This window comes from Manis javanica, chromosome 5 (genome assembly GCF_040802235.1).
Source record: "Manis javanica isolate MJ-LG chromosome 5, MJ_LKY, whole genome shotgun sequence".
NCBI classification, from domain to species: Eukaryota; Metazoa; Chordata; class Mammalia; order Pholidota; family Manidae; genus Manis; species Manis javanica.
The window spans coordinates 112,154,062-112,179,289 of NC_133160.1; the positions used below are offsets into that span (position 1 = coordinate 112,154,062).

A 25,228-nucleotide genomic window follows, 5' to 3' on the forward strand; every position below is an offset into this window, starting at 1 on the left:
CCCCCGCGCCTCAAGAATGCATCAGCAATAGGTGCTACAGTAAAAGACACTCCTTTCCGACCCTCAGAAAAAGTTCGCATTTCCTAGATGCTCTCCCATTACCTAAAGCAGATATTATTTTAGTTCTCTGAATCTGTGCCCTGGAAATAAACAGTGTGGGAGCGGGAAGGAGGAGAGAGTAATTTAACCAGATAAACTTGACCTCTCTGGCCTTCGATTTCTTCACCAGAAAAATTAAGGGATTAGCCCAGGGACTACGCAAATTCCCTCAGGAACAACAATCTACGACCACTAATTATCAAGACCACTATTTGTGTGCAGGAGGAGACCTGAATTCTTAAGAGTATGTCATTAAATATTAGAGTTTAAAATGCCTAAGAGACCCACATTTATACTTCAATATGACCACTGCACATTTTCTGACTGTGGAGAATCTTTTTGAAAACACAGCAGCCGCCGAACCACCAAACCAAGTTAGAACCATTAGAGGGACCCCCAAATTTCCGGGGATGGTGGTGGGGGTGCAAAAGACCTGTATATCGTGAGAGGAGTTAGGAAGGAGCGCGGGGAGTCCTAGAGCACAGGCTTGCATTTCTGGGATTTCAGAGCTTCCGGCATTTCGGTAAAACTTGTCTGTAATCTACAAAATCTCTCAAGCCACCACCTGCAGCTACACAGTTGTGGGAAGGGGAAGAAGAGAAAAAGGAAAGAACGTGGTAGAGCAGAAAGAACCTCGCTCGAGGCGCCCCCAAAGCCAGGGGGGAGAAAGCGGACTGTGAACATCGACACAGAATGGGGAAAGAGAAAGCAAGAGGACGCCGCCTTCCCCACCCGGCTCGGCCGCTTTCAATCAATAGGAAAGGCCGCCGCCTCCCCTTCCTCCGCCTTTCACCAGGGATGCGGAGCCCCGGCTGAAACCGCGCCCTGCGAGTCCGGCTCCCTCCCACCTGGTCTGAGCCGCGCGCGAACTGAGCCCTGCGCCCCAGGACTCGGGCAGGCGCACTCCGCCCTCGCCCGCTCAACTCCCGGCGGCGCGGCGCCAGATTCTCCACGCACCCGCCCTCCCTACCCTTCCCCGCGTTCCCGCCCTCGGCCCGCCACCCCCGGCCCTCCACACGCAGAGCAGTACCTCCACCCACCGCGACAAGGGGGCCTTTTGAAAACTTTGTGTAAGGCTTTTGTCCACATCCTGGGTAGGGCCCAGTCACCCGCGTGGGTGCCTTGAGGGTGTTCGGGGTCTCACAATGCACTGGGGAAGCCACCACGGAAATCCCACCCTTTATTTCTGACCAGTTTGTACAACCGTGTGACACACAGCGCTTCGGCTGACAACTCCCATGCCCGGGTCGCCCCTCGGTCTGGGGGAGCCGATGGAAACCCCCGACTCGGCGCCTTTCTCCACTGTCACGAGGGAAAGGTGTGCGCGGAACAAGGGAAGCGGCCGAGAAACGCCGGGACTAAAAGAATCTTTTCAAAAGGAAAACAGGAGCGGGGTCCTTTTTCTCCCCCATCCCCGAAATCTGGGCGCGACGAATCGACCACTGTGGCATCACGTAGCCGCGAAGCCTCCGGGCTCGCCGCCCTCCCCTCCGCCCCAGACGCGCGCCCAAAAGCATGCACACACCCACATCCACACCCACAGCCGCCACCGTCCGAGCCCACGCCCGGCTCCCCCGTGCTCCCCGCCGGCATCCGCCCGAAAGCGGGCCCGCCCAGCGCCGGAGGAGCAGCGGGAGAGGAGAACGAGGTCCGCGCACTCACAGACGGTCTTCCCACGGCCACGGCCATCGCGGCGGCAGCTCCGGCTGCTCCCCGCCAACAGCGGCTGCCGCTCCGGCTCGCCTCCCCCGCGCCTCCCTGGCTGCTGCGCTCGGCTAGCGCCCGACTCCTCCTCGCAGACGGCAGCTTCTGCTCCCCCCACGCCGCCGCCCCTCCCGATTTATTAGAGCAACATGGCCACCCGCCTGGAAGGGACCATTTGCTTCTCTGGAAAGGGGTGTGAGTTTACGCGCCGGGGCTGAGGCGGTGGGAGAGAGGATGGCAGGCGGGCCTCCAGCGGGGGTCAGCGACCTCAAGCCTCAGGGCTCTCTCTCCCGGGCGGTACCCGTCCGCCCCGAAGCTACTGTCTTCGGTGCCACCAAGAGGCCCCAAGCCTGTGCGCTGGTCGCTACCTCCTGTTCAACAACGTGCTGGAGTCCGAGTAAAAGCCTGGGCGCGGGGGTTCCAGACACGGGTCTCGCCACGCGCTTCGTGAAGCGGGTGGCTGGAGAGGCTGCGGAGAAGGGGAAGGGGTACTGGGGCAATACGGGTCCGCGGGGACAACATGTCGCAGACAGACAGCCCTGAGCAAGCACGCTCCCCCCGGAGGAACCGGCTTGGAAGAGATGCAGGCCACCAGAGCAAGCGGTGGGCAACCGAGGTGGGCGGCTGACCCCCACGAGGGAAGAGAGGTGCCTCCACAGTTCCTCTCTTTGTAAGGCAGTAGTTAAAAGGCAGGCAGGTGGAAGCTGTCACGAGCGTGCAACCGGCTAGGGAACCACAGTGAAGAGGAAGAGGCCATAGTAGCTGCCTCCGCGGACGACCCAACCACCACTCGCTAGAGAAAAAGAAAAGAACGCCCCCGCCAGAGAATGAACACAGCTGGTGACTGCCCTAGTGCGTGGGGGCCGAGGCCTCCCCCAGGGGTGGCGTGCGCCCGCTGATCACACGTGCAGACTCAGCTCACTTCATCTGATCGCTGGAAACAGACCCAGGGCCCGGAGGCGTGCGAGCAGGTTTGCGCCAGGCCGGCACGGAGACAGCGCCAGGCGAGTGACTATGGAGTCGGTGAGACTCCGAGGCGCACGGACTGGGAGACTACCGGGCCATGAGGAAGGATTTTTCCAGCAAATGTTGGGGCGTAACTGCGTGTCTGTGTGGCGGGCAGAATGGCAGGGTCCTGGTGGTGCGGGCAGGCGCGGCGCCCGGGCAAAGCCTGGGCGGCCAGGGTCCAGAGGTGCTGTATATCCCCGCCGCCCTTCGAGGGGCCGGGACGGAGGCCCATGACCACCAGGCGATTGAGGATAGCGATCGGTCAGAGGACGGGCCCAATTAGATTGAAGCGCAGGGAAACTGTGGTGAGGCGGTGAAGGACTCTGATCAGCCCACGGGATTGCGCCCTCAGGGAAAACCCGGGCGTATTGAATTAGGTGAAAGACAAACCTCGTTAGACCGGGGCGCCTCTGAGTCTGAGCTGAGACCGAGCACCGGTGTCTCGGGGCCTTGGTCTGCTCTCCCGCCCTGTCCCTGTTGGGTCTCCGGATTCGATCGGCCGCGCCGCCTTTGGCAAGAGGTGAAGGGGATTCGGGCGCCGGTCTGGCTGCTGCGAGGCAGAGGCTGGGTTGCCCCGGGAGGGGTCGAAGAGCCAGGAGCCCAGGGAACCGCCAGGGATGAGAGCATTCAGTGAAAAAAAAGGGGGTTTTTCTGAATGGGTACCTCCTCAGTCTGTGGGCGGACCCACACTTGCAGAGCTCTAACCTCCAGTTTTGCCAATTTCTGCCCCCTTGACTTTTAATTTTAAACCTTTTGAAGGACCACCATTTTATGTCCAGCATACAGTAGGCGCTCAGTAAGTGTTGAATTAAGATTACCACCTGGATGGGCGCTATGCAAAGGGAGGGAGGGAAGAACAAGAAAGAAATGCTTCTCTGCAGGATTTAATTAATTGTTTGTAAATGCTTATGTGTAAAACAGCTGATTAGATTATAAAAGAATAGTAACTCCCTACCTTTGTGGGTAGGTTAGTTTATTCTCATCACAAAAGTTTAAAGTCACTTATTCCAACATTTCATTTGTTGGAGGAAACCCTTGTAGGACAAAATCATCACAATGTATCCAGCTTCTGCCTAAACTACTTTTTCACTGACTAGGAGCAATGCCTTAATTTCCCCCATCCTTTTTTTTGGCAGTTGCATAAATATATTTAATAGAAGTACGATTTAATGACTTTTGGTCAAGGAAGGCTTTTTCAGAGTGTTCTCATTATGAGAACCACCATGCTGGATGCTTCTCATTATGAAGTTATTTAAATAACATTCTACAGGCAGACTACCCATGTTAAAAAAAATCCTGGCTTACCACTTCATAGCTGTTTGACCTTGGGCAAATTACTTAATCTTTCAGTGCTTTAATTTTCTCACCTTAAAATCTGTTTAATAATAGTTCCTCCCTAATAGAGTTGCTAAGGGAATAGATTTATTTATTTGTCTGTTTGTTTTGGTATCATTAATCTACAATTACATGAGGAACATTGTTTACTAGACTCCCCCCTTCACCAAGTCCCCCCCACAAATAGATTTCTTTTTTAACTCTGTACCTAGCACTGTGCTAGGAACTAAATATTTTTAAATGATTATGTCTCTCTGACTCTTAACTAGTGCATAGTCTGTCTGAGACAGATGTTTAAACAACTCTGATAAATAAGCCAAATCCTAGAACAGATATATGAACTGGGCAGGCATGGTGGGGTGGGGTGGTTTAAAGCACAGTAGAAGGAGCTGTTCACTCTTCCTGTCAGAATAGGAGGTGGAACAGGGCAGAGAGCAAAGACATTCCAAACAAGGTAATAGAATGAGCAAAGATGCAATGGTTTCAAGGATGGTGATGCTATGGGAAGGATAGATAACTGGCATTGCTTTAGTGTGGGAGTAGGGAGAACATGACACATCAACTCCACATTACCACTCATTTGCTTTGTCACATTGATCAAGTTAGCCTTTCTTCATCTCATTTTTTCCTGTTGTAATATAGGGTAGTAACAGTGAGTCCTCATGGAGGATATCTGTTCGCCAGATCCACTCTTCATCCTTTCTGTCCCCAGGAGCCTGAACTCAAAAGGCTTCCTTTTCCTTAGATTCCAGTTGAGTTCAGGCAAATAGGAGCTACAGCAGTACAACAAAGGAGTATGGGTATGTGTTCCCCCAGCTCCCTTGAAATGGAACCATGGCTGGTGGGCTGCATCTTTCAGTGGAAGGTCACAGTTACCTCCCCTAAGGTAGCCCAGGATACGCCTCTTGAGGTTTCTCTATATTTTGCCCATACCTTTGCAAATAATCGATTTATTAAACTCTACACAAATTATCCATTAGGAATGCACTATCTCATTCCTGCTAGGACATAACAGATTCAATCCTTCACAGAATTTTTTTGCTCAGTGTTAACTGAGAAAATATAGGTTATATTTATTGTCTAAACTTAGAAACTTTAGAGACTGAAAAATAGGGTTAGTACTATTAGTAACTGTGTTAGGACAATAGGCAAAAACCAGGAGTAATGGTCATGCTGGCTCTCATTACAAGTTAGGGAATTAAGAGTTGATCATACTAATATACATCTTTTACTAGAACATGAGTGTCTCAAAGTAAGAGTGCTTATTTATGTTTTAGCTTATATGGCACAAGGTCTGATATATTCAATAAATGTTCAGCACTGTTGGCATGGAGATGAGGCCAGGTACTAGGCTGTGAAAAACTTTTACTGCCATGTTAATGATTTAGAACTTGATCTTGCGGGCAAGGAAGAGCCAAGGAGGTTAAGCAAAGAAGTAACATCGTATTTGCATTTTAGAAAAGATCTCTAGTGAATATGTGACATTGTTAGTAATATAGAATTTGTTCCCTTTTTAATGAAATCCCAATTTTTTGATGAGATTTTCTAATGAGTTGTTCAAACTGGTTGAAAGTAAATGCCTCTACAAAAGAGACTCCTAAAGTTACTTTCCATCAAATCCTTCCTTTTACACCAAAGTACACCCAAGAAAGCATGTGATCTAAGTTTAGCCAACCAGACACTGTTGTGTTTGAGTCGTTAGTCAAGTGACACAAAGACAGTGCAAAATGTTAGAATTTATGTATTCCATAATCTGTTTTTACTTTTTAGCTTAAGTTATCTAAGATTTGTTTCTGTGGCTTGCAAGCAAAGAAACCTATCTGCCACAAAATCACCTTGACTCCAGCAAAAACAATAAACTGGAAAGGAATACAGTAGGAGATAGAATAAGATAAAAACTTTGCCACTTTCATTTCAGACAGTATAATCAACAATAGATCCTGAACCTTCCTGTAACCTATTATGTAAAAATGTTCCAATGTTTTAAAACACATCCAAATTGGAAAGGAAAAAGTAAAACTATCTCTAGTCTCAGGTGACATAAACTTGTATGTAGAAAATCCTAAGGAATCTACTTAAATAATCATTAGAACTAGTAAATGAGCTCTACAAGGTTGTACTGAGGCAAAAGATCAATACACAAACATCAGTTGTATTTCTACACACTTGCAATGAATGATTGAAATATGAAATTAAGAAAACAATGTTTAAAATAGCATCAGAAAGAATAAAACAGGAATAAATGTAACGAGAAGTGCAAAACTTACACTCTAAAAATATTGCTGAAAAACTTAAAAATCGAAGTAAATGGAAAAACATCTCTTATTCATGGATTGGAGAATTTAATGTTTTAAGATGATGGTACTCCCCAAGTTGATCTATAGATTCATCACAATCACTATCAGAATCCTAGCTGGCTTATTTATAGAAAATGACAATTTGATCCTAAAATGCATATAGAAATTCAAGGACCCAGAATAGCCAAAACTTGGAAGACTCCCACTTCCAGATTTCAAATTTTACTACAAAACAACAGTAATGAACACAGTGTGGAGCTGGCATAAGAACAGACATAAAGATCAAATAGAATTGATAGACCAGAAATAAACCCACATGTCTATGATGAACTAATTTTTGATAAGGCCATTCAATGGGGAAAGAATAATCTTTCGAACAAACAGTGCTGGGACAACTGGATAGGCAGATGCAATAGAATAATTCACACCCTTATCTCATATACAAAAATTATTCCAAAATGTATCAAAGACCTAAATTTAAGAGCTAAAACTATAAAACTCTTAGAAGAATATACAAAGGTAAATTTTCATGACCTTGGATTTGGCAGTGGATTCTTAGATATGACACCAAAAGAACAAGCAAGAAAAAAAGAAGTACCCAAATTAGGCTTCAAAATTTAAAACTTTTCAAAAAAGTGAAAAGATAACCTCACAACAGGAGAAAATGTTCGCAAATTAATATATCTAATGAGAGACTTGTATCTAGAAAATAGAAATTCTGCCAACTCAATAACAAAAGATAACCCAATCTAAAAAAAAAAATGGTTTAAAGATTTGAAGAAACATTTCTCCAAAGACATACAAATAGCCAATAAGAACATGAAAAGATTCTTGATGTCATTAGAAGGAGATGCCACTTCATACCCACTAATATGGTCATAATAAAAAAAAATCAGATAACAAGTGTTTTCAGTTATACAGAGAAATCAGATCCCTTATACCCTGTTGTGGGAGTGCCAAATAGTACAGCCACTTTGGGAAACAGTTTGGCAGTTCCTCAAATGGTTAAACAGAGTTACCATTACGACTACAGTGCCACTACTAGATATATACCAAAGAGAAATGTTATGTCCACAAAGACTCATATAGAAAATCATAGCATTATTCACACAGCCAAAGGTAAAAATCCCAATGTCCCATCTACTAATGAATAAAGAAAATATTGTATATCCACTCAATGGAGGATTATTTGACCATAAAAAGGAGTTAAGTACTGATAAATGGTATACAACAGATAGGAATCTTTTAAACATTATGCTATGTGTAAAAAGCCAATCGCAAAAGATCACTTATATGTCATTTCATTTATATGTCAAGAATAGACAAATCTATAGAGACAGGAAGTAAATTAACAGTTGCTCAGGACTGAGGGGGATGAGTTGATAAAGGGGTAACAATAGCTAAGGGGCATGGGATTTCTTTTTGAGGCAATAAGAATGGTCTAAAAATTACTGTGGTAGTAATTTTTGGGGTTCTGCCCTCCCCCAGCAGTATGTATGTATATTCAGTTTTAAAATTTTTAGTCATTCTAGTAGTTTTGCAGTGTTACCTCAATATGGTTTTAATTTGCATTTCTCCAAAGACTGAGCATCTTTTCGTTTGCTTGTTTGCCATCCATATATGCCTTCTCTAGTTATATGTACTTTTGCTTGTTTTTTTCTTTGAGTTATTATTATTTATTCTTATAGATGCTGGATATATACTTTATCAGATGCATATTTTTTTTTTGAGAGGGCATCTCATATTTATTGATCAAATGGTTGTTAACAACAATAAAATTCAGTATAGGGGGGACAACGCTCAATGTACAATCATTAATCCATCTCAAGCCTAATTCTCGTCAGTCTCCAATCTTCTGAAGCATAACAAACAAGTTCTTACATGGTGAACGAATTCTTACATAGTGAATAAATTCTTACATGGTGAACAGTACAAGGGCATTCATCACAGAAACTTTCGGTTTTGATCATGCATTATGACCTATAAACAATCAGGTCAAATATGAATATTCGTTTGATTTTTGTACTTGATTTATATGTTGATCCCACATTTCTCCTATTATTATTATTATTTTTATTTTTAATAAAATGCTGAAGTGGTAGGTAGATGCAAGATAAAGGTAGAAAACATAGTTTAGTGCTGTAAGAAGGCAAATGTAGATGATCAGATGATCAGGTGTGTGCCTATGGACTAAGTATTAATCCAGGCTAGACAAGGGCAGCAAGACATCCACGGATGCAGAAGATTTCTCTCAAAGCAGGGGGGTGAGGTTCTGAGCCTCACCTCTGTTGATCCCCAAATTCTCACCTGATGGCCCCCCTGCGACTTTGCCTGTCTTAGGTTGTTCCTCCCTTGAGGAATCTTACCCGTCTCTGGCTAACCAGTCATCTTCCGGGGCCATACAGGGAAATGTAAAGTTGGTAAGTGAGAGAGAAGCCATATTGTTTGCAAAGGTTAGCTTTTTACTTCTTTGCAGATTTATGCCCTGTGGCTTCTATGCCCAGCACTTGTCTCAAGGTATCTTTACCACCTGGAGGAATTATGATACTCGGTAAATTCGATATGAGGCACGAATTCTATTTAAGGGTTGTAATTAGGAAGGAAGAAGAAAAGCTATAGATGTAGCATATGAAGGAAACATGGGAGGATTGATTATGGATCTGTCATTTTCAAATATATTCTCCCATACTGTAGGGTTCCTTTTTGTTCTATTGATGGTGTCTTTCGCTGTACAGAAGCTTTACATATCTTCTTGTAGAGTACCTTAAGTATGTATAGGTTTTAAACTACTAATTTGCACACACATATTAACATAATAGGAATACGGTGACATAAACAAAGCAAATCTATAATTACCATCCATCTCCAGTGAAGCCAAGAAAACCATTTAGGCACCCTAGGCATTTGTGAAAATTTGTCTATGATATGATGGATATTGTCCAACTGTACTTGAACCATCAGACAAATTAAAGCAGCCCATTTCTGGGATCTGTTCACATCCCATATGTTCTTTTAACCATAGATAGTCTATAGTCATGAGATTTTGGAGTGCTACAACTTGCACCCCTCCCAACTCCTGGTTGAGTTCCAACAGTACAGATCCGGTCAAATTCATTGTCTCACTGTATGCACATGCCAGCCTAGACATCTCCCTCCTCATTCCAATGGCAAGACCAGGAGACAGTGGGCTGGATGCAGCCACAACCGCAGCATCGTCCGGATCCCTGTGGAGGCTTTTTGATGATCATCCCCCGGCACAAGTCCTCCAGAGAGTGCTGATGCCAGAAGCTCCTCCTCATATCGTATCTTAGTTCATTTTCTGGGTATCCAAGCTAGGCCTTGATCTTCTGCATAGAAACAAACAGACCCTTTGCCCACACTTTGACATGCCCTCTATACCACTGTGCAGAACTCATTGGAGGTCAGCACACAGTAACTGCTTTTTTTTTCTTTTCTTTTTTTTTAAATTAAGAGAAAGGAATATTATCAGAAAAGAGTACCTCCATAGCTGATCATCTGACACCCTTTAAGTGATCAACATTAAGGATATTTAAAGCATGCGTTGATCTTTGATTTACCAATAGTTTTATCCTGTTAAGGAGTAATCCCCCTTTTCTTTCTTTCTTTTTTTTTTTTTTTTTTTAATTTTTAATCTATACTTACATGAAGAATACTATGTTTACTATGCTCTCCCCTATATCAGGTCCCCCCTAACAACCACATTACGGTTACTGTCCATCAGCTTAGCAAAATGTTGTAGAGTCACTACTTGTCCTCTCTGTGTTGTGCAGCCCACCCTCCCCTTTCTCCCTCCCCCCATGCATGCTAATCTTAATACCCCCCTTCTTCTTCCCCCCACTTATCCCTCCCTGCCCACCCATCCTTCCCAGTTCCTTTCCCTTTGGTACCTGTTAGTCCATTTTTGGGTTCTGTAATTCCACTGCTGTTTTGTTCCTTCAGTTTTTCCTTTGTTCCTATACTCCTCAGATGAGTGAAATCATTTGGTATTTCTCTTTCTCCACTTGGCTTATTTCACTGAGCATAATACTCTCCAGCTCCATCCATGTTGCTGCAAATGGTTGGATTTTTCCACTTCTTATGGCTGAGTAGTATTCCATTGTCTATATGTACCACATCTTCTTTATCCATTCATCTACCGATGGACATTTAGGTTGCTTCCAATTCTTGGCTATTGTAAATAGTGCTGCGATAAACATAGGAGTGCATCTGTCTTTCTCAAACTTGATTGCTGCGTTCTTAGGGTAAATTCCTAGGAGTGGAATTCCTGGGTCAAATGGTAGGTCTGTTTTGAGCATTTTGATGCACCTCCATACTGCTTTCCACAATGGTTGAACTAATTTACATTCCCACCAGCAGTGTAGGAGGGTTCCCCTTTCTCCACAGCCTCGCCAACATTTGTTGTTGTTTGTCTTTTGGATGGCAGCTATCCTTACTGGTGTGAGGTGATACCTCATTGTAGTTTTAATTTGCATTTCTCTGATAATTAGCAATGTGGAGCATCTTTTCATGTGTCTCTTGGCCATCTGTATTTCTTTTTTGGAGAACTGTCTGTTCAGTTCCTCTGCCCATTTTTTAATTGGGTTATTTGTTTTTTGTTTGTTGAGGCGTGTGAGCTCTTTATATATTCTGGACGTCAAGCCTTTATCGGATCTGTCATTTTCAAATATATTCTCCCATACTGTAGGGTTCCTTTTTGTTCTATTGATGGTGTCTTTCGCTGTACAGAAGATTTTCAGCTTAATGTAGTCCCACTTGCTCATTTTTGCTGTTGTTTTCCTTGCCCGGGGAGATATGTTCAAGAAGAGGTCACTCATGTTTATGTCTAAGAGGTTTTTGCCTATGTTTTTTCCAAGAGTTTAATGGTTTCATGACTTACATTCAGGTCTTCGATCCATTTTGAGTTTACCTTTGTATATGGGGTTAGACAATGGTCCAGTTTCATTCTCCTACATGTAGCTGTCCAGTTTTGCCAGCACCATCTGTTGAAGAGACTGTCATTTTGCCATTGTATGTCCATGACTCCTTTATCAAATATTAATTGACCATATATGTTTGGGTTAATTTCTGGGGTCTCTAATCTGTTCCACTGGTCTGTGGCTCTGTTCTTGTGCCAGTACCAAATTGTCTTGATTACTATGGCTTTGTAGTAGAGCTTGAAGTTGGGGAGTGAGATCCCCCCTACTTTATTCTTCTTTTTCAGGATTGCTTTGGCTATTCGGGGTCTTTGGTGTTTCCATATGAATTTTTGAATTATTTGTTCCAATTCATTGAAGAATGTTGCTGGTAATTTGAGAGGGATTGCATCAAATCTGTATATTGCTTTGGGCAGGATGGCCATTTTGACGATATTAATTCTTCCTAGCCATGAGCATGGGATGAGTTTCCATTTATTAGTGTCTCCTTTAATTTCTCTTAAGAGTGACTTGTAGTTTTCAGAGTATAAGTCTTTCACTTCTTTTGTTAGGTTTATTCCTAGGTATTTTATTCTTTTTGATGCAATGGTGAATGGAATTGTTTTCCTGATTTCTTTTTCTATCGATTCATTGTTAGTGTATAGGAAAGCTACAGATTTCTGTGTGTTAATTTTGTATCCTGCAACTTTGCTGTATTCCGATATCAGTTCTAGTAGTTTTGGAGTGGAGTCTTTAGGGTTTTTTATGTACAGTATCATATCATCTGCAAATAGTGACAGTTTAACTTCTTCTTTACCAATCTGGATTCCTTGTATTTCTTTGTTTTGTCTGATTGCCGTGGCTTGGACCTCCAGTACTATGTTAAATAACAGTGGGGAGAGTGGGCATCCCTGTCTGGTTCCCGATCTCAGAGGAAATGCTTTCAGCTTCTTGCTGTTCAGTATAATGCTGGCTGTGGGTTTATCATATATGGCCTTTATTATGTTGAGGTATTTGCCCTCTATTCCCATTTTGCTGAGAGTTTTTATCATGAATGGATGTTGAATTTTGTCAAATGCTTTTTCAGCATCTATGGAGATGATCATGTCGTTTTTGTCTTTCTTTTTGTTGATGTGGTGGATGATGTTGATGGATTTTCGAATGTTGTACCATCCTTGCATCCCTGGGATGAACCCCACTTGGTCATGGTGTATGATCCTTTTGATATACTGTTGAATTCTGTTTGCTAATATTTTATTGAGTATTTTTGCATCTACATTCATCAGGGATATTGGTCTGTAATTTTCTTTTTTGGTGGGGTCTTTGCCTGGTTTTGGTATTACGGTGATGTTGGCCTCATAAAATGAGTTTGGGAGTATTCCCTCTTCTTCTATTTTGTGGAACACTTTAAGGAGAATGGGTATTATGTCTTCTCTGTGTGTCTGATAAAATTCCGAGGTAAATCCGTCCGGCCCCGGGGTTTTGTTCTTGGGTAGTTTTTTGATTACTGTTTCAATTTCTTTGCTTGTAATTGGTTTGTTTAACTTTTGTGTTTCTTCCTTGGTCAGTCTTGGGAGGTTGTATTTTTCTAGGAAGTTGTCCATTTCTTCTAGGTTTTCCAGCTTGTTGGCATATAGGTTTTCATAGTAGTCTTTAATAATTCTTTGTATTTCTGTGGAGTCTGTCATGATTTTTCCATTCTCATTTCTGATTATGTTGATTTGTGTTGACTCTCTTTTTCTCTTAATAAGTTGGGCTAGAGGCTTATCTATTTTGTTTATTTTCTCAAAGAACCAGCTCTTGGTTTCGTTGATTTTTGCTATTGTTTTATTCTTCTCAATTTTGTTTATTTCTTCTCTGATCTTTATTATGTCCCTCCTTCTGCTGACTTTAGGCCTCATTTGTTCTTCTTTTTCCAGTTTTAATAATTGTGATGTTAGACTATTCATTTGGGATTGTCCTTCCTTCTTCAAGTGTGCCTGGATTGCTATATACTTCCCTCTTAAGACTGCTTTCGCTGCATCCCACAGAAGTTGGGGCTTAGTGTTGTTGTTGTCATTTGTTTCTATATATTCCTTGATCTCTATTTTGATTTGTTCATTGATCCATTGATTATTTAGTAGCATGTTGTTAAGCCTCCATGTGTTTGTGAGCCTTTTTGTTTTCTTTGTAGAATTTATTTCTACTTTTATACCTTTGTGGTCTGAAAAATTGGTTGGTAGAATTTCAATATTTTGGAATTTACTGAGGCTCTTTTTGTGAGCTAGTATGTGGTCTATTCTGGAGAATGTTCCATGTGCACTTGAGAAGAATGTATATCCTGTTGCTTTTGGATGTAGAATTCTATAGATGTCTATTAGGTCCATCTGTTCTAGTGTGTTGTTCAGTGCCTGTGTGTCTTTACTTATTTTCTGCCCGGTGGATCTATCCTTTGGGGTGAGTGGTGTGTTGAAGTCTCCTACAATGAATGCATTGCAGTCTATTTCCCTCTTTAGTTCTGTTAGTATTTGCTTCACATATGCTGGTGCTCCTGTGTTGGGTGCATATATATTTAGAATGGTTATATCCTCTTGTTGGACTGAGCCCTTTATCATTATGTAGTATCCTTCTTTATCTCTTGTTACTTTCTTTGTTTTGAAGTCTATTTTGTCTGATATTAGTACTGCAACCCCTGCTTTCTTCTCACTGTTGTTTGCCTGAAATATGTTTTTCCATCGCTTGACTTTTAGTCTATGCTTATCTTTGGGTTTAAGGTGAGTTTCTTGTAAGCAGCATATAGATGGGTCTTGCTTTTTTATCCACTCTATTACTCTATGTCTTTTGATTGGTGCATTAAGTCCATTTACATTTAGGGTGACTATTGAGAGATATGTACTTATTGCCATTGCAGGCTTTAGATTCGTGGTTACCAAAGGTTCAAGGTTAGCTTCTTTAGTATCTTACTGCCTAACTTAGCTCGCTTACTGAGCTGTTATATACACTGTCTGGAGATTCTTTTCTTCTCTCCCTTCTTATTCCTCCTCCTCCATTCTTCATATGTTGTGTGTTTTGTTCTGTGCTCTTTTTAGGGGTGCTCCCATTTAGAGCAGTCCCTGTAGGATGCCCTGTAGAGGTGGGTTGTGGGAAGCAAATTCCCTCAGCTTTTGCTTGTCTGGGAATTGTTTAATCCCACCATCATATTTAAATGATAGTCGTGCTGGATACAGTATCCTTGGTTCAAGGCCCTTCTGTTTCATTGCATTAAGTATATCATGCCATTCTCTTCTGGCCTGTAGGGTTTCTGTCGAGAAGTCTGAATTTAGCCTGATGGGTTTTCCTTTATAGGTGACCTTTTTCTCTCTAGCTGCCTTTAAAACTCTTTCCTTGTCCTTGATCCTTGCCATTTTAATTACTATGTGTCTTGGTGTTGTCCTCCTTGGATCCTTTCTGTTGGGATTTCTGTGTAATTCCATGGTCTGTTCGATTATTTCCTCCCCCAGTTTGGGGAAGTTTTCAGCAATTATTTCTTCAAAGAGACTTTCTATCCCTTTTCCTCTTTCTTCCTCTTCTGGTATCCCTATAATACGAATATTATTCCTTTTGTATTGGTCACATATTTCTCTTAGTGTTGTTTCATTCCTGGAGATCCTTTTATCTCTCTCTATGTCAGCTTCTATACATTCCTGTTCTCTGGCTTCTATTCCTTCAATGGCCTCTTGCATCTTATCCATTCTGCTTATAAATCCTTCCAGGGATTGTTTCACTTCTGTGATCTCCTTCCTGACATCTGTGATCTTCTTCTGGACTTCATCCCACTGCTCTTGCATTTTTCTCTGCATCTCATTCCACTGCTCTTGCATTTTTCTCTGCATCTCATCCCATTGCTCTTGCATTTTTCTCTGCATCTCCGTCAGCATGTTCATGACTTTTATTTTGAATTCTTTTTCAGGAGGACTGGTTAGGTCTGTCTCCCTCTCAGGTGTTGTCTCTGTGATCTTTGTCTGCCTGTAGTTTTGCCTTTTCATGGTGATAGAGATAGTTTGCAGATCTGGTACAATTGACCGCTGGAAGAGCTTCCCTTCTTGTTGGTTTGTGGCCTTCTCCTGGGAGAATAGCGACCTCTAGTTACTTGTGCTGGGCAGCTGTGCGCAGACAGGGCTTCTGCTTCCTGCCCAGTTGCTTTGGGGTTTATCTCCGCTGTTGCTGTGGGCTTGGCCTGGCTGGGGCTGTTCCTCCAAAATGGTGGAGCCCCGTTGGAGGGGGAGCGGCCAGGAGGCTATTTATCTCCGTAAGGGGCCTCTGTGCTCCCTGCTGCCCAGGGGGTTAGAGTGCCCAGAGATCCCCAGATTCCCTGCCTCTGGTCTAAGTGACCTGTCCTGCCCCTTTAAGACTTCCAAAAAGCACTCTCCAAACCAAAACGACAGCAACAATGAGAGAGGGAACAGAAAGAAAAAAAAAAGGAAAAAACACGCGATTTTTTTTTTTTTTTTTTTGTCCTCAGGTGCTGGTCCCAGGCACCCGCTCACTGGTCCTGCTGCCCTGTCTCCCTAGCACCAGGGTCCCTGTCCTTTCAAGGCTTCCAAAAAGCACCCACCCACCGGTCCTGCAGGGAAGGAACGTTCGATATTCTTTGTCCTCAGGCGCTGGTCCCAGGCACCTGCTCACCAGTCCCGCCGCCCTGCCTCCCTAGCACCAGGGTCCCTGTCCCTTTTAGGCTTCCAAAAAGCACTCGCAAAAAAGTGAAAAAAAAAGGGGGAAAACACGCGATTTCCTCTGTCCTCAAGTGCCGGTCTCAGGCATCCGCCCCCCGGTCCCACAGGGAAAAACGTGGGATATTCTTTGTCCTCAGGCGCTGGTCCCAGGCACCCACTCACCAGTCCCGCCACCCTGCCTCCCTAGCACTGGGGTCCCTGTCCCTTTAAGGCTTCCAAAAAGCGCTCGCCAAAAAGAAAAAAAAAGGGGAAAAACGCGCGATTTCCTCTGTCCTCAGGTGCCGGTCTCAGGCAACCGCCCGCCGGTCCCGCAGGGAGAAACGCAGGATATTCTTTGTCCTCAGGCGCCGGTCCCAGGCACCTGCTCACCTGTCCCGCCACCCTGCCTCCGTAGCAATGGGGGCCCGTCCCTTTAAGGCTTCCAAAAAGCACTCGCCAAAAAAAAAACCGCACCGGTTTCTTTCCACCCGCCGGGAGCCGGGGGGAGGGGCGCTCGGGTCCCACTGGGCCGGGGCTTGTATCTTACCCCCTTCACAAGGCGCTGGGTTCTTGCAGGTGTGGATGTGGTCAAGATGTTGTCCAGTGTCCTGTGGTCTCTATTTTAGGAAGATTTTTCTTTGGTATATTTTCATAGCTCTATGTGTTTTTGGGAGGAGATTTCCACTGCTCTACTCACGCCACCATCCTGGCTCCGCCCCAGATACATATTTTAAAAATATTTTCTCTAAGGTTTGTCATTTCACTTAATAGAATCTTTTCAAAAAGCAGAGATTTTTATTTGATGAAGTGTAATTTATTGATTATTTTTCTTTTATGGATTGTGCTTTTGGAGTCTATGAAATCTGTGCCAAGTCTTTGTTTTTTCTTCTAGAACTTCATAGTTTTGGCTTTTACATTTAGGTCTACAATGTATTCTGAGTTCAGTTTTTATATGGTGTGAGATGAGGATTGACATTCACTTTTTTCACATATGCAATTTTTCCAGCATCACATGTTGAGAAGACTATCCTTTTTCACTGAATTGCCTTTGTACCTTAGTCAGAAATCAACTGAGCATATACGTGCTTGTCTATTTCTAGACTATTCTGTTTCATTGATCAGTGTATCTTATCTATCTTCTTGCCAATACCAAACTGCCTTGTTACTGTAGCTTTATAGTAAGTCTTGAAATGAAGGAAAATGAATTCTCCAATTTTGTTCTCTTTCAAAATTATTTTGGCTGACCTAGTTCCTTTGCCTTTCTATATCAATTTTATCATAAATTTGTAAAATTCTACCAAAAAAATCATGGTAGAATGTAACTGAGATTGCATTAGATCTACAGAATCCCTGGGGAGAATTAACATCTTATCAATATCAAATCTTCTAATCCATGAACACAGTATTTCACTCCATATATTTCCATTGCTTTCTCCAACATTTTGGAGAGTATAGCATACAGATTTTGCATGTCTTTTGTTTTTTCTTCTTTTTAAACAGTTTTATTTAATTCACATACCATACATTTCACCCATGTAAAGTGTACAATTCAATGGTTTTTAACATATTTTTATGATTTCAGTCTCAAAATGTCCTCCTTTGTTTCTTCAGCTCTAGGAGTGGTGATGACTTACTTCTTCATGTTATTAGGCTTTGGGTGCCTTGTCATCCCTTACTTGTTCTAACTTTGTTTAACTCAGTGCTTCTCAAATCTTAGTACATACGAATCACTTGGGGATCCTACTGAAATGCAGATTCTAAGTCAGAGGGTCTGGGGTGAGGCCTGAGACTCTCCATTTCTATCAGGCACCAGCTGATGCTGGTACTACTGATCTGGTGGTGATCATACTAGACTAACAAGGTTTTACAGGAGTCCCTTTATTCGAGTTTCTTCATTTGAAACAACTGCAGTAAATTCTTTTTTTCCACTGAGAACTTACAGATGACAACAATAATAAAAAAATTGAAATTGTTATTCACAAGCTCAATTCCTTTTCTTTCTCTGTTCAAACATTTGCTTAGAAATTCATTCTAAACATTGTTAAATTTACCAGTAATTCTCAATTTCTCTCCTGCTCCTGCTGCTGCTTTTTATTCTCTTTGAAAATCAGAACAGTATTTGCCACTCTTCAATCTTTTGGCATTTCTCATTTTTCTCTGACTTCCCAAAGCAGTCTGATATTGATTATACAATCATTTATACAAAGTCTTTGATGGATAATTCATTTAGGCCTGGAAAGTTTAGGTCACTTCAAACAATTGGTTGCTCATTTACCACACTGGATTTCAGTAGCCTTTTAATCATGTTTGTTCTACTTTTTTTCATTAAAAATATTCTTCTTTTTGGAAGAGGAGGCAAATAAATAAAAGTTGAGGATCTCTGACTAGCATTTTATCATCAGCAACAAGCAGTGGCTTTCATCCTCTCTTGTTCACATTCTTGTGGCAAGTATTACCAGTATTTGGTATTTGAAAAACAAGTTTTGAAAATTTCTTGGTATTCTTTTTAAAAGCAAAACTTACCTAACCTTATAAGAAAATATCAGTCCTTGTAAGCTTGTGCTACTCTTTAATATGTGTTATTTTAAAATCTGACCTCATTAAGGAGCATCCTGTGAAATGACATGCTCCTTGGAGTATGACTTGGCCCACTGGCCACTCTCATAGACAGCCAGCCCAGAGCTGGGTCAGCTCTTCTAGTTCTGGCATTTCTAGTTCTCAAATAATTCCTTTCTCCCCATGGCCAGTCATTGTGGTGCCAGTCATTATTACTTTTTGTGAGCATAGAAAATTTATGTAGTTGAAGTCCCTCTGAGTACCGGACATTGCCACTGAATTAGAATAGAATCATACATACATTCCTGTGTATTCTGACAACAGTATCACTTCTATATTCTCACCTTATGTGTCTCAACTTACTCGTTACCCACTATTCTTCCACTGTCAATTTCCACCAGCTCTCTAGTATGTGGGGTCACTCTGTACCTTCATCTCTTCTCCTTTGAATGAAGTTAAACTTTTTTTATTTACTTATTTCCTTGCTACCTCATTTCCCAATGTCTATTGGACTGCATTCATCACCTTTTGTTAACTTTTCCAAGTACAATTTGCTTTGCCATTCATTCTCCCTTTCCAACCTAAGATTTCAAAAGTCACCAGCATTATATTGCAAGTTTCTTCTGTCCATTTCATTTAGTCCCACGTGGATCAACAGAAGTAGATATTGGTTGGTTAGTATGATAAATTTGCTCCATGCCTCACTGTTTATGCTTATGCTTATGCACTGATTATGCCTCATGCCTCACTGTTATGTCCTTTAGGAAGATAACAGAATGGGGCCATTGCAAGGCTATCTCCTTGTTCATCCACAATGGAGAGCTTGGGTTTGGGAGTGGAGACAATTGGGTTCATGTTCCTGCACTGACAAATATCATAAGCTTTACAATTTTTAAAATTGATATACTAGTTTGGGCATAGGCTAACCTGCTGTAATGGAGATACCCCAAAACTCAGTGGCCCCAAAAAGACGTTTATTTCTCTCATGAACAGTCTAGGAGGTGGTAAGCAGTCTGGAGAGGCCTGGAACCTCTGCTTCTTGAAGTCATCCAGGAGTCCTTGTTCCTTGTTCTCTTATCATTCAATCAACTTCTGGTTGTTATCTCATCTACACTAATCAAAGCTAGCTCACTAACACCATATCCATACTTTAGCCCATGGGATAGGTGAATAAGAAGAAATAGTGGAAGGAGCAATTTCCTTTTAATGACATGACATGGGCACAGTACATGTCACCTCTGCTCACAATCCATTGCAAAAAATCATATGACCATACTTAGCTGCAAGGGAGGTTAGGATCTGTGATCTCTTACATGGCACCAACATGCCCTACTAAAACCCAGAAGGAGGATCCTATTTGTAAAAGGAAGAAATGAAAAATAAATACTGAGGGTAAATCAGCAGTCTGAGAAGTAATATATTTATATGATTAAAAAATAAAACAACATAAAATAGTGTAGAATGAAGTCCCCCACCCTATTCACTATCTGTCCATGCCCGATCCCTCTTCCAAAAGATAAATGCTTTATTTGTGTCTTGTGTATCTTTCCAGAGTTTTCTTAAGCAACTTCAAATAAATATAAATATATATTCATATTTCCTACCCTGCCCCATGTTTTACATAAAAGAAAAATGTCCTATGTATATCATTCTTCACGTTTATTTAACAATGTATTTTGCACATGTAAGTGCATAGTAATTCTTTCATGTAAGTGCATAGTAATTCTCATTCTTTTATACTGCTTCTTAGTATTTTTAAGAATATATCATCATCTATTTAATGGTCTCATAGATAAATTCAGGATTCTCTCTAATATTTTGCCATTACAAACAATGCTGCAATAACAATCTTTTGCTTGTCATTTTGGACATGTGAAAGCATATCTGTAAGATATATTTCCAGAAGCAAGATGAGCCAGCCATATGATACACAGTCTTTGATCTGTTTGAGTCTTATTTTCTTTACTTATAAAATGAAGTTCATGATTACCTCATACATAGGATCATACTGATAAATGAAATAACTATAAATGTAAAATTATTAATATAAATATTAATATTTAAATATAATAAATATATAATTATTGTACAAGAGAATTAGAAAACATAAAATTAAGATACATTTATCAAAATATTTACAAGATCTGTACCCTAGAAACTATAAAACACTACTGAGGGAAATGAAAGGAAACCTCAACAGAGAGATATACCATGTTATAGATTAGAATACTTATTGTTTAAAAATGTAACTATTCCCAAATCAATCTAGAGATTCAACATAATCCCAAATGAAATCCCAAGGAGCTGTTTTATAGAAATCAACAACCTGATTCTAATATTTACACAGAAATCAAAAGACCCAGGATACTAAAACAAATTTGAAAAAGAAGAGCGAAGTTGGAGAACTTAAACTACCTGATTTCAAGACTTATGAAAAGCTACAATAATCAAGACATTGTTGAATTGGCCAAAGTAGAGTCATATAGTCCTCTGAAAGAAGATAAGAGTCCAGATATAAACCTGCACATTTATGGTCAACTGATTTTTGACAAAGGTGCCAAGGTAGTTTCCATGGGAAAGGATAATCTTTTCAATAAATGAAACCAGAACCATTGAACATCATATAAAAAAAAAAGAATTCCAACTCTTATTTCACTTACACACAAAGACTGAATCCAAATAGATCATTAACCTAAATGTAAACATTAAAACAGTAACACTTTTAGAAAAAGAAAGAAAAAATCTTACTGACTGGCTTAGGCAGTGATTTCTTAGGACACAGAAAGCTCTAAACAACTGGACATCATCAATACTCAAACTTCTCCTAAAAAGAACACCACTATGGAAACACCAAAGACCCCGAATAGCCAAAGCAATCCTGAGAAGGAAGAATTAAGTAGGGGGGATCTCGCTCCCCAACTTCAAGCTCTACTACAAAGCCAGAGTAATCAAGACAATTTGGTACTGGCACAAGAACAGAGCCACAGAGCAGTGGAACAGAATAGAGACTCCAGACATTAACCCAAACATATATGGTTAATTAATATACGATAAAGGAGCCATGGACATACAGTGGGGAAATGACAGTCTCTTCAACAGATGGTGCTGGCAAAACTGGACAGCTACATGTAAGAGAATGAAACTGGATCATTGTCTAACCCCATACACAAAAGTAAATTCAAAATGGATCAAAGACCTGAATGTAAGTCATGAAACCATAAAACTCTTAGAAAAAAACATAGGCAAAAATCTCATGGACATAAACATGAGCAACTTCTTCATGAACATATCTCCCAAGGGAAGGGAAACAAAAGCAAAAACGAACAAGTGGGACTATATCAACCTAAAAAGCTTCTTTACAGCAAAGGACACCACCAAGAGAACATATTCATAAATGGCAGATCCGATAAAGGGTTGACATCCAAAATATATAAAGAGCTCATGCTCCTCAACAAACAAAAAGCAAATAATCCAATTAAAAAATGGGCAGAGGAGCTGAACAGACAGTTCTCCAAAGAAGAAATTCAGATGGCCAACAGACACATGAAAAGATGCTCCACCTCGCTTCTCATCAGAGAAATGCAAATTAAAACCACAATGAGATATCACCTCACACCAGTAAGGAAGGCCACCATCCAAAAGACAAACAACAGCAAATGTTGGTGAGGTTGTGGAGAAAGGGGAACCCTCCTACACTGCTGGTGGGAATGTAAATTAGTTCAACCATTGTGGAAAGCAATATGGAGGTTCCTCAAAATGCTCAAAATAGACTTACCATTTGACCCAGGAATTCCACTTCTAGGAATTTACCCTAAGGATGCAGCACTCCAGTTTGAAAAAGACAGATGCACCCCTATGTTTATCGCAGCACTATTTACAATAGCCAAGAAATGGAAGCAACCTAAATGTCCATCAGTAGATGAATGGATAAAGAAGATGTGGTACATATACACAATGGAATATTACTCAGTCATAAGAAAAAAACAGATCCTACCATTTGCAACAACATGGATGGAGCTAGAGGGTATTATGCTCAGTGAAATAAGCCAGGCAGAGAAAGACAAGTACCAAATGATTTCACTCATATGTGGAGTATAAGAACAAAGGAAAACTGAAGGAACAAAATAGCAGCAGAATCACAGAACCCACGAATGGACTAATAGTTACCAAAGGGAAAGGGACTGGGGAGGATGGGTGGGAAGGGAGGGACAAGGGTGGGGAAGAAGAAAGGGGGCATTGTGATTAGCATGTATAGTGTTGGGGAGGGTACGAAGAGGGCTGTGCAACACAGAGCAGACAAGTAATGATTTTACAGCATCTTATTACGCTGATGGACAGTGACTGTGAAGGGGTATGTGGGGGGGACTCGGTGAAGGGGGGAGCCTAGTAAACATAATGTTCTTCATGTAATTGTAGATTAATGATACCAAAATTAAAAATTTTTTTAAAAATTTAAGTCAATTAAAATTGATTTCTATGGAAAAAAAAACACCATTAAGAAAATGAAAAGGCAAGCCACAGACTGGGAAAAAAATATCTGCAATACTGGGAAACAAGTTTTCTGACTAGGCAAAATATATATGAACATACACAAAATAAAAGAAGATATAAATGATATACACCATCATTAGTCCTTAGGGAAATGCAAATTAAGCCATAATTATAAACCTACTAGAGTGGTGAAAATTAGAAAAACAGGCAATACCAACTGTTAGGGAGGATGTGGAGTAACCAGAACACCAATACATTGATAGTGAGAGTGTGAAATACAGAACTATTTTGGAAAACAGCTTAGCAGTTTCTTAAAAAGTTAAACATTTTTACCACATGACTCAGCAATTCCAACCAGAGGTATTTACACAAGAGAAATAACATGTATCCACAAAAAGAATGTTCATAGCAGCTCTATTAATAATAATAAAAAATGGCAGCAACCCAAGAGTCCTTCAACAAGTTAATTGCTGTGCAAATTGTGGGATAGCTATACAATTGGACACTGCTCCACAATAAAATAAACTACAGACACATGCAAAATGTAGACAAATCTCTAAAATATGCTGAGTGAAAGGAGCCAAATACAAAAAAAGTACATACAATATGATTCCATTTATATGAAATTCTACACACAAAAAACTAGTTAGAGAAAGCAAAACAGTGGTGGCCTGGGGTCTCAGGGAGGACTGCCTTGAAAAAAGGCGCAAGAGGAATTTTTGGAGTGATGAAAATGCTCATATCATGATTGTGGTGAAGATTATATGGGTGAATTAATTTGTCAAAGCTCACCAATATGCTTAAAATGTATTTGTATTATTGTATATGAATTATACATCAATAAAATTTATTTTTTGAATTATTGTACCCATGTAATTGTTATGCCAAAGCTGTAATAGGTCTATTTCAAAGCAAAACAGAAGGAACAAAACAGCAGTAGACTCACAGACACCGAGAAGGGGCTAGTGGTTACAAAGGGGAAGGGGTTGCATTGTGGGGGGAGGGTGGTGGAGATAAAGGGGCACAATAATTTGCAATCACAATATAGGTAGGTCACTGAGATGGTAGTACAGCAAGGAGAATACAGTTACTGACTCTATAACATCTTACTATGTTGATGGACATTGACGGCACTGGAGGAGGTGAGGACTTGATAATATAGGTGAATGTTGAACCATTGTTTATGTGAAACCAACATAAGATCGTATATCAATGATACTTTAATTTTAAAAAAAGGTCTGTTTCTCTAGACGTCATCACGTACTATCAAACTTCTGATTAGATTTGCTGAATGTTTACTTTGTGGGAGGCACCAAGCAAAATATTTCCCATATATATCTTGTTTAATCATCACAACAGCCCTCTGATGTCTTCCTGTTTTATGTGGACAGTGAAGATGTGGATAGTGAAGCACAGAGACATTAAGAATATTGCCCAATGTCCAGCTGTCACTGTGACATTAGTAAGTAGCCAACCCAGGATTCAAACCCAGGTTGTTAGGCTCCTCTTTCTACATCCCTTATCATCCCTTCTTAGCACTCACATTTTTTTTAAGGCAGCTCTTTGGAATTTCTCATACCAAGTCTAACAGAGTCACTTCCATTATTAAAACACTAAGAAATATAAGGTTTAGCATTTGAAGGAAAATCTTCAGATGTAAAGAGAGAACTGATGCAGACCTAACTCATTTCTTACTGAATATATGTTTAGCACAACCTGGGACATAAGAAAGCAACCAAAATCAATTTCATATTATTGTTGCTGTCTGTGATATTGTTAGGCAGAAAAATAGACATGAGCAGGGTGGAGGGGAGACTTAAGGCCAGTAAAGCCCACTGAAAGGGACTCAAACAGTTAACCAGATAAACCGGAGGGCCAGAAAAGACTCACAAAGTTAATGAGTTAATTAGTTGAAGCTCCAAAGGCCAAGATTAATTTAGAATGTCCAGATATTCCCCAGATAAAGAAAAGTATCTGAGCACAGCCCATGTCTTCATTGTATCAATTAGATCACGCCATTGTAAAATCTACTTAGCCTGCTAAAAGGCCCAGTTTATTCTTTAACTTAACCTATATGCTGTTGTTTCCTCTTCCTCCAGCCTCTAATCAAGTAACTTTGTAACCAGGGCAGGAGACAGACCTCAGAAGTGTAAAT

General features: G+C 41.1%; 1 protein-coding gene across 10 annotated transcripts in view; it reads right to left on the minus strand.

Moving 5' to 3' along the window:
- SEPTIN11 (septin 11) overlaps positions 1-25,228 on the minus strand; it is a 179,845-nt gene that overhangs the window by 121,423 nt on the left and 33,194 nt on the right. The window contains exon 1 of one of the 10 annotated variants that reach the window (XM_073237429.1): positions 1,762-1,926. The exons of the other annotated variants lie outside the window; for them this stretch is intronic. Within the exon in view, the coding sequence (XP_073093530.1) occupies positions 1,762-1,788 (27 nt within the window). The 5' untranslated portion in view covers positions 1,789-1,926. Of the gene's footprint in view, positions 1-1,761; positions 1,927-25,228 lie in introns of those variants that run through there. 10 annotated transcript variants of the gene reach the window in all.